This window comes from Abramis brama, assembly GCF_963993115.1.
Source record: "Abramis brama genome assembly, chromosome: 19".
In the NCBI taxonomy this organism is placed as follows: Eukaryota; Metazoa; Chordata; class Actinopteri; order Cypriniformes; family Leuciscidae; genus Abramis; species Abramis brama.
The window spans coordinates 2,099,271-2,109,662 of NC_139981.1; the positions used below are offsets into that span (position 1 = coordinate 2,099,271).

The following is a 10,392-nucleotide window of genomic DNA, read 5'->3' on the forward strand; positions in this document are numbered from 1 at the left end:
TAGAGCATGGGTATCCAAGGTAATACTAGGTTATGAATAACAGTACAGCCCATTGAAGAGATGCATGTCTGTCCCTCACAGCCTCACTTTCATTCCCATTAAAAATCAAAGATGGCGCTGCTGTGAATAAGGTCTATCAGATACTCCAAGACATATGATAAAAGGTTAACAAAAAATGAACTGTAAAATGCTAAATTTGATTTTACATTGTGTGTGTAAATGAATAGTCTTGGACTTGGTGCTGAAACCCAAAGCACAGGACAATAGAGACACCAGAATAACAATATTCATGATTCTGAAGCTGAAAATACAGAATTATTTTAAATGAATATGCTTTCACTGACACTGACTAGATATATTTAAAATAATGTCGGCCAGTTTTTACTGGTAACATCAGACATTTGGCAAATATCCCCCCATTGCATTATTATACATTATATTCAACATTATATACAGTAGTTTAATGTAGCACTGACACTAAAACTCTGTAAACTTGAATTTTTCTCACACAGTAATTTTTATTTTGGGTGAACTATCCACACATATTGTTGCATTTTTGTATTGCGATATATTGTGACGTGATATATTGTTCCACCCCTGGTCATTTGATTTAACTATATCAGCAGTTGGACTAGTGGAGTAATGATGCTGTAAATTGAGCTTTGATCACAGGAATAAATTACCGTTTAAAATATAGTGCAATAGAAAACAGTTCTTTTAAATTGTTTTACAATATGAGTGTTTTTACGGAGCGTTGATGAAATAAATGCAGACGGACGAGAGCGAGTGGCGGCCGGTTCGTCTTTAATGAATTCCTCAATCACACAGAGGAATGTGTTCTGTGTTAATTACTGTGTCTCTTCATCAGCGGCTCGTGCTGTAATTACAGTAAAAACCTCGAGCGGCCGCAGCTCACACTCCTTCTGTCCACACACACACACACACACACTGCTTTGCCATCAAACTTCACAACGACACTTCTAAACCCTGAAACTACCGGTCAGAAGTCTGGAACAAAGATGTTTTTAATGTGTTGAAAGAGTCTCTTCTGCTCACCAAAGCTGCATTTATTTGATCAAAAATACAGAAAAATATTATGAAATATTATTACAACGTAGAACAGCTGTTTTCTATGTGAATATCTAGTAAAGTGTAATTTATTCCTGTGATCAAAGCTGAATTTTCAGCATCATTACTCCAGTCTTCAGTGTCACATGATCCTTCAGAAATCACTAATATGATGATTTGATGCTCAAGAAACATTATGATTATTATCAATGTTGAAAACACTTAAACACTTTAAAAAAATCTATTTTTTAATAATAACAATAATAATAATAATTATTTATATTAAATACATTAAATAATAATAAATGTTATACATACACCAATAATAATAATTAAATCCATTATAATATATATATATATATATATATATATATATATATATATATATATATATATATATATATATATATATACAGTGCAATGCATAAGTGAATACACCCATGCTAAAGTTGACTAAAAAGAGGAATAAAAAATCATATTTTGGAAATTGAACTTAATGCCTTAATTTAAAAAATTAGGAAAAATCCAACCTCTAAGGACACCAATTTTCTTTGTGAATGAATAATGTATCGTAAATAAATAAATGTTCTTCCTTAAAATACATGGTGCATAAGTGAGTACACCCCTATGTTAAATTCCCATAGAGGCAGGCAGATTTTTATTTTTATGGCATGGCATGATTTTATTTCAGTTAGCCTAATAGCTGGTTTGATTTGCATTGAGAGATGATCTTATGGAAAGTACCCCATGCCAATCTCTAGGTATGGTGAATGCTATGTGATGATGTGGGGCTATTTTAATTCCAAAGGCCAAGGGAACTTTATCAGGATGCATAGTATCCTAAAAAAATAATAAAAAAAATACTTAAAAATAAAAATCTGCCTGCCTCTATGGGAATTTAACATAGGGGTGTACTCACTTATGCACCATGTATTTTAAGGAAGAACATTTATTTATTTACGATACATTATTCATTCACAAAGAAAATTGGTGTCCTTAAAGGTTGGATTTTTCCTAATTTTTTAAATTAAGGCATTAAGTTCAATTTCCAAAATATGATTTTTTATTCCTCTTTTTAGTCAACTTTAGCATGGGTGTATTCACTTATGCATTGCACTGTATATATATATATATATTACATTTTTATTATTATTATTGAAGCTTTATGACAATATTATAAACATTATAAATCATCATCCTCATTATTATTAAGTCTATTATAATAATAAATATTATACAGTTAAGTTTTTTGTGTGGAAATTGTGATACATTTTATTTTTCAAGATCCTCTGATGAATAGAAAGTTAAAAAGTACAGAATTTATTTTAAATAGAATCTTTTGTAACATTATAAATGTCTTTACTGTCTTTTACTGTATTTTTGATCAAATAAGCGCAGCCTTGGTGAGCAGAAGAAACGTCTTTTAAAACATTTTAAAAAAAATGTGTATTTTCACTTTTCATTTTTATGATTGAATTAATTATGATCTTTTCATCAGCTGGCACACCTCCTGAGTTTAGGAAACCCTGCCTTATATAATAGTACTGTGTTATTTGGACTTGTGCTTTGATATTAGTTTTCCACTGCACTCCAGGAGCGAGACGAAGGGAAACGTAGTTTGTTTGTTGAGTGTGATGTGTGTTTGTTGCACCATCTGGCTGTGAGCGTCACACACACCTCTGAAACACACCGCTTCCCCTTCGACAGCTGCGTCTCTCATCCTCATCATCATCATCATCATCATCATCATCTTCATCACATCAATCAGGCTCTGCTGATAAACAACACATTTCTCTCACTAAAACTCAAAATTACTAAACTCTGTTAAGGATTTGAATGTACTGAAACTATCGGATGAGAACAAAACTTGAACTGTGTGATGACACTATTGTCTTCTGCAATATAGCTGAATCAACTTTGTTTTATAATTGATTGACTTTGCGACATCGACACGGTTATCTCTAAAACTTGTTTCATAATTGATGAACTTTACAGTTATTTATCTGAACTGAATCAATATTGGACTGACTCAGTAAATAATGACACTATTGTCATCTGTAGAACTAGTTTCATAATTGATGAACTTTACAGTTATTGAACTGAACTGAATCAACACTGAACTGACTTGAGCTGGTGTCTTATATTTCATTACATTTGCATCATTGAATCAGTTATTTTGCTTTGAAACAGTCAGCGCTACATGACTTGACAAAATTAGTTATTATTAAAATACCATTTCATAATGTCATTCCAGGTTTGTTGACCATGTTATAGTTTCAGTTCACTCAGCTAAGTTCAGTGTTTCTACAAGGTTTCAAATGAACTGCCCTTCAAAGCGCCAAAAGAACCATAAACCAGGGCTAGACTACTTTACTATAGTGAAATACCAGTAAAATATTACTGATATATTTTTGTATTACTGATAAATTACTGAATAATGACCTAAAAAATCATTTACCTTCATGTTTTAGCATTCATGTAGGCTAGTGTGTGTTTTCTGCTGGTTTGAATCGCGCATGAATCGCTCGTTTTAATCGGTTCTTTTTTAACGGTCAAACGGCTGGTCTGAAATGATTCATGATTCAGTCTGATTCATTCGGACAGTTCACTCACTCACTGAATCGTTTGCAGCGGTTTCTCACACCGACAGCAACAGCGATTTTTCCTTTGTAGGAAAGTAAATAAAACTTGCAAGTCAGTAATAATCATGTTACACAACATACATCTTAAGTGTGTAAAATATTAATACAGTGAACAAAACACGCGAAGAAATCCGCAATGCAAGACCATTATCAGAATTCCTGAAAGCGTGAAACAATTTAGTGTTCAACAACAATAAGTTTTCTGTTTAATTCGATTTTTAGTTGTATGAAAAATGATCCCATAGCGCCACCTAGCGTTCAACTAGTGGTATTACCAGCAAATCAGATAAATACTAGGCTACATATTTAATAACTTTTTCTAAATTATTTTTATAATAATGAATAATGAATAAATGAAATGAATAGTTTGTAGTTTTATCTCATTCTCGGAGTTGGTGTTTTTGAGATCAGACAGAGCCGGTTTGTTTTATTCTTCAGAGGATCTAGAAACAGCGGTGAACATTATGGACTGTGATAAATGTCATGTTTTGGCATGTTTATTCAGCGTGACATTTGCAGACTAAAATCGTCCTCTTTCAAACTTCTTGTCTGTCCAGCAGAAACACTATTTTCTCAGTCAGGTTTCTGGAAATGAACGTGTCTGTCGGCTGTTCATTCTTCTGTAATGCTGATCGAGGCTTCATGTGGTTTATTAGACAGGTCAACATGCTGAATACATATTCATATTCATATTCATGTGTGTCGCTGAACTACAGTGTCCTTGGATGATCTAAAGCGTTGTAATATGATGTGGGGAAAACATAATAACAACAGCAACAACAACAAATATTATTAATAATATAGAAATTGTTTAAATATTAATATGTATAATGTGTATTATTATTATGTATTTAATAACATTAATAATAATGACATAACTATGATGTTGATTCTTCTTCTTGATGGTTGGATAATATTTATTATCATGATGGATTTAATAATAATACTAGTAATTATTTAGTTTTTAAATAGTTGTATTATTTTTTAATACTAATTAACATGTATCATATTTATTATTGTAATAGACAATAGATGATAATATTTATTATTATAATGGATTTAATAATAATAATAATAAAATAACTATGATGGTGATTCTTCTTGATTGTTGTTGCTATTATTTATTTATAATGTTTAAAATACTTGTTATCATAATGGCTTTAATAATACTACTTGTTGTTATTATTATTATTATTATTATTATTTATAGCAAATATTAATAAACATGTATAATACGTATTATTATAATAGACTTAATAATTATAATGATTATGATTTATAATGTTTATAATATTGTTATAAAGGCTTCAATAATAATAATAATAAATATGTATTATATATTGTAATGGATTTAATAATACTATAATTATTATTATTGGTGAGGATGATAATAAAAATGTAAAACATTTATTATAATGGATTTAATAATAATAATTATTATTAATTACTTAATTATTATTAAAAAATGGGGGGGAAATCGCATTTTCCACATAAATCTGAAACAACACAATTGTTTTAAACATTGATAATAATCATAAATGTTTCTTGATCATCAAATCATCATATTAGAGTGATTTCTGAAGGATCATGTGACACTGAAGACTGGAGTAATGATGCTGAAAATTCAGCTTTGATCACAGGAATAAATTACACTTTACTGTATATTCACATAGAAAACAGATATTTTAAATGATAATAATATATCAAATTTTTCACTGTATTTTTGATCACATAAATATTCCTCAGCTAATGTCCAGCTCTGTGTGTGTGTCAGGTGTCGAAGGCGGCGGCGGATCTGATGGCGTACTGTGACGCGCACATACGAGAGGACCCGCTCATCGTCCCCGTCCCGGCCTCAGAAAACCCCTTCCGGGAGAAGAAGTTCTTCTGCACCATCCTCTGAGGAACAGGTCCTGTCGTGAGCTTTCCCGCCGAGCTGAGTTTGAGCTCGAGCTCCTGATGCTCCATCACTCCTGGAGACCCGTGGGGGGTTCGGGAGGGGAGTCAATTAACTGGCAACCCAGTCAGAGCGTCTCATGTCTCGTTTACTAGGTTTGTTATTGCTTCGTAATTAGAGAACAGCCTTTCTCACTGCTTATGGGATGAGAGAGATAGTGTGTGTGTGTGTGTGTGTGTTTTATTTCGCCTCGTTTCAGGATGTGAAGGCCTGACGGGGGGGCGTTTTATAATGTTATTTAGACTTTTTTTATTAAATAAAGCTGTGTTTGATATGCACTGCCTGGTCAAAGGTTTGGACACACTCACAAAAAAAAAGAAAAGAAAAAAAAAAGCTTTAATTAGTGAAATTGTTGGTAAATTGTGATTATGAATTAATTTGTTTGCAACATGAAACATTCAAACTTTGGGAGTGGATAGTGAAATAAACGCATGTTTAAAAGGACGAAGTCGCTTGATGAACGACAGTAAAGAAGAGAGTCTATATCAATCCCAGTTATTTCATAGGTTTCATTCCTTGACTATTATTTTTGAATAATAGTTCAAAAATTATTATTATTATTAAAAAATGTTTTTATATATAATAAAAATAATTATTTTTGAATAATAGTCATAATAAAGAACGTGTTTGCTTTAGATTTGCTTTGTATTTAGATTCAAATGGCCATTTCATTGAATTTAACCTGCTGAAAATTCAGGAATAATTTACATTTCCAAACATATTCACATAGAAAACATTTATTTTAAATTGTAATAATATTCCACAATTTTTCCCTATTTTTGATCAAATAAACGCAAGCCTTGATGAGCGTAAGAAATGATAAAGACGTGTCCAAACTTCTGACTTGTCATGCATCTGTATTAGAGCGATTCCCGTTTTTTAAAGATATTTTGTATATCAAGCATTTTTCAGCTTATGCGAATCAAAACTGATCCCGTTTCCAAATAACATTGTGATGAACAGAAGAGGAAGCCTCCTGAATATCTGTGAAGCTGAAGAGTTTTAACCCCCTTCACTCTGAATCGGTACAGTCTGAATTCAAGCGTTCGTCAATAATCCTCCTGCTGATTTCTGGGATATGTTGGGATGAGGGATTGAGCGTACGGATGTGTAACTAGAGTTCCTGTGCCGATGACTTGTGAGATCACATGATTTTCCTCTTTATCATAAAGTTATTTGGAGACTTCACTCTCGTATAGTGGATATTTAAAGTGGAAGTGTGTCATTTCGGAATTGCAAAACACTTCAAACTGCTTTTTTCCGAACGGGAAAATCACACTTTTTTCATGGAAATCAACCCACAAATCACTGACTTGTACAGTAGTGGCCAAAAGTGAAGTTCAAGTTCAATTAAACCATCAAAATATGAGGGAAATATGTTGAACTAAACTTGGTCGAGGCGTTTATCTGACAGAACTACAGCTTTTATTTTACTATGACAAAAAAAAAAAAAATGCATAGAAAAACAAAAGCAAACATTGACTATGACATCATTAGTTATTAATATTTCATTGGTTCTCTCTTGTTTTTGCATGCGTTCATCATTTCTCTGTGTGACAGAAGGACAAAAATGATGTCGCACAGTTTGTCCTGTTTTGTGTTGTTCTCACACATAAAGCGATTGAGTGCGAGCACAACTACGCAATATGATCACACAAACGTGTTTATTGAAGAAATGACACACGTCACATTTAAATTGAGTCTGAATTAGATTTAAAAGCGTTTCATTGATTGAGAAGCTGTCCTGAACGAGAGCTCAGATCCACTCCTCAAACGATGAAGGTTTCCGCACACGCTCTGGACGGCCGTACACACTCTGGGTTCGCTTCACAAGAGCCAAGCAGTTGTTCTGCCGGTCCGGATTTACACAGCAGACCTGTGATGCCAAACGGAGAGCCTGCATGTTTACCTGTGTGTGTGTGTGTGTGTGTGTGTGTGTGAACGAGAGAGTGAGTGAGTGAGTGAATGTGTGTGAGAGCGCGTGTGTGTGGGTGAGAGTGTGTTTGTGTGTATGTGCTTGAGAGTGTGTGTGTGTGCGTGAGAGTGTGAGTGAGTGAGTGAGTGAGTGAGTGAGTGAGTGAGTGAGTGAGTGAATGTGTGAGAGCGTGTGTGTGTGTGTGTGTGTGTGTATGTGCGTGAGAGTGTGTGTGAGTGAGTGAGTGTGTGTGAGAGCGTGTGTGTGTGTGTGTATGTGCGTGAGAGTGTGTGTGAGTGAGTGAGTGAATGTGTGAGAGCGTGTGTGTGTGTGTGTGTGTGTGTATGTGCGTGAGAGTGTGTGTGAGTGAGTGAGTGTGTGTGAGAGCGTGTGTGTGTGTGTGTATGTGCGTGAGTGAGTGAGTGAGTGAGTGAGTGAATGTGTGAGAGCGTGTGTGTGTGTGTGTGTGTGTGTATGTGCGTGAGAGTGTGTGTGAGTGAGTGAGTGTGTGTGAGAGCGTGTGTGTGTGTGTGTATGTGCGTGAGAGTGTGTGTGAGTGAGTGAGTGAATGTGTGAGAGCGTGTGTGTGTGTGTGTGTGTGTGTATGCGTGAGAGTGTGTGTGAGTGAGTGAGTGAGTGAGTGAGTGAGTGAATGTGTGAGAGCGTGTGTGTGTGTGTGTATGTGCGTGAGAGTGTGTGTGAGTGAGTGAGTGTGTGTGAGAGTGTGTATGTGTGTGAGTGAGTGAGTGAGTGAGTGAGTGAGTGTGTGTGTGTGTGTGAGTGAGAGTGCGTGTGTGTGTGTGTGTGTGTGTGTGTGTGTGTGTGTGTGTGAGTGAGTGAGTGAGTGAGTCTGTGTGTGTGCACTTGCATGTATGGGTATGAGCGAGTGTGTGTGTGTGTGAGTGATTGAGTGAGTGAGTGAGTGTGTGTGTGTGTGTGAGTGAGAGTGTGTGTGTGTGTGTGAGTGAGAGTGCGTGTGTGTGTGTGTGTGTGTGTGTGTGTGTGTGAGTGAGTGAGTGAGTGTGTGTGTGTGTGCACTTGCATGAATGGGTATGAGCGAGTGTGTGTGTGTGTGTGTGTGTGTGTGTGTGTGTGTGTGTGTGTGTGCGTGCGTGCGTGCGTGTGTACGCTCATATAGAAAGGTGTTTTCTGAGTGCCAAGTACTGTGACTATGGCGTGTTCCTCTACACTGTTATTTCACAGGCGTTTTCCTATTCAAAACAAACAAAAAAAGCACAATGTCAGATGTTTTTCTTTATATCACTGTATTTTAGCCTAGCCTTTGCTAATTTATACAAGACCAAGTGTTATTATATTCAATGCCCAGCGCCTGCCTGAGGTGCTGCTCGTGTACGTGTGTTAAAGCCCCTTTAAAGTGTGTGTAGGGTGGACGGGTCTTCTGGCGTCCGGAGAAGATCCACTTTAAAGTGCACAGATGTATATTTGAGATGCTAATGTTGCATGAGATAGCCTTTACATTAAGAGAAATAAAGAGTGTGTGTGTAGGGTTGGTATTTAAAAATGACGCAGTGTTCAAAACGCTTAAACATTTACTTTTATATTCCGCTAATGCTCCACGTGTGCGATGAGAACGAGGGTTTGTTGGGTTTCAGGAGAGTCCAGCTGATTTCTACAGAATTGCAGTATGAACCCCAAAATGTAAATGATCTTTTAAATATTATTATTATTATTATTATAAAACCATAACTTGCATGGACTGATTACCCTATTTAAATATTAGAACTTTGAGATACCTTGTAACTGAATCAATGCCTAAATGTATGGATTTGTTGGTGCTTTTCTGCACTTTTCTCTTTTAGAAGTCTGAATGTGTAGATCTGTGCAGGTGTACAAATTAATAAACATTTTAAAACTGTCTGCATTCAGTATTTAGTGTGTTTGCGATGGAAGAATGATTTGATATGTGTGTGCTGTCAATAACACATGTTGTAAAGTACAATACCTTTAACTCATGTTAAAGGGATAATTCAGTCAGAAATGCTAATTCTGTCGTCATTTACACACACTCAAGTTTATTCTAAACCTGTATGAGTTTATTTGATCAGTTGAACACAAAAGAAGATATTTTGAAGAATGTTGGTAGTCAAACAGTTAATGAGCCTCATTGACTGCCATAGTATATCCATAGTATATTTATATAAAAAAAAAGGATTTTTTTTTTTCATGTCATCACATTGTTTACAGCACAAGAAACAAATGGTAAAAAAAAAAAAAAAAAAACATTTTTGAAAAATAATATTTTATTCATACGTTATGCTATGTCCTCGGTAGTGGACACCAGGACTCAGTTGTTTAAAAAATAAAATGATATGAAATTATATGTATAGGCAAAAACAATGGGATTTTTTTTTTCAATCGCCAATAAATTTTGGGGTTTCAGGATTTTTTTTAAACCAAAATTTGTATAAAGATGATTCTCAACTATGTTATTATGAAAGATACAACGGAATGAATTGATACACCATTTTACTTTATGCAATATGTGGGTAAAATGGCCATAAATTAATATTCCCATTCAATGCAATGTATCTAATGCGCACATTAATGTGTTCCTGGAGCAAAATTTAATGAAAAAAGAAGTGTAATAATTGGCAACATTTTAATAATATCTAATATTTCATAGGAATATTGATGTATAAATGATTTCCATAATCTCTTGTTGTGTCTCCCAGAATGCCTGATAAACATGATGTAAGTCCTGATGTCTCTACAGTGGACACGTATGAAATCAACGCCCTGTTCTGTAACAGAAAGTCATTTTTTGATTTGAAACCCCATAACATTTTCCT

The 10,392-nt window shown here is 34.5% G+C and overlaps 1 protein-coding gene across 1 annotated transcript in view; it reads left to right on the forward strand.

Annotated features, from left to right (window-relative positions):
• gng4 (G protein subunit gamma 4) overlaps nucleotides 1-5,945 on the forward strand; it is a 15,420-nt gene extending 9,475 nt beyond the window's left edge. The window contains exon 3 of the mRNA XM_084093852.1: nucleotides 5,485-5,945. Within this exon, the coding sequence (XP_083949978.1) occupies nucleotides 5,485-5,613 (129 nt within the window). The 3' untranslated portion in view covers nucleotides 5,614-5,945. The remainder of the gene's footprint in view (nucleotides 1-5,484) is intronic.
• Nucleotides 5,946-10,392: the final 4,447 nt, after the last annotated feature.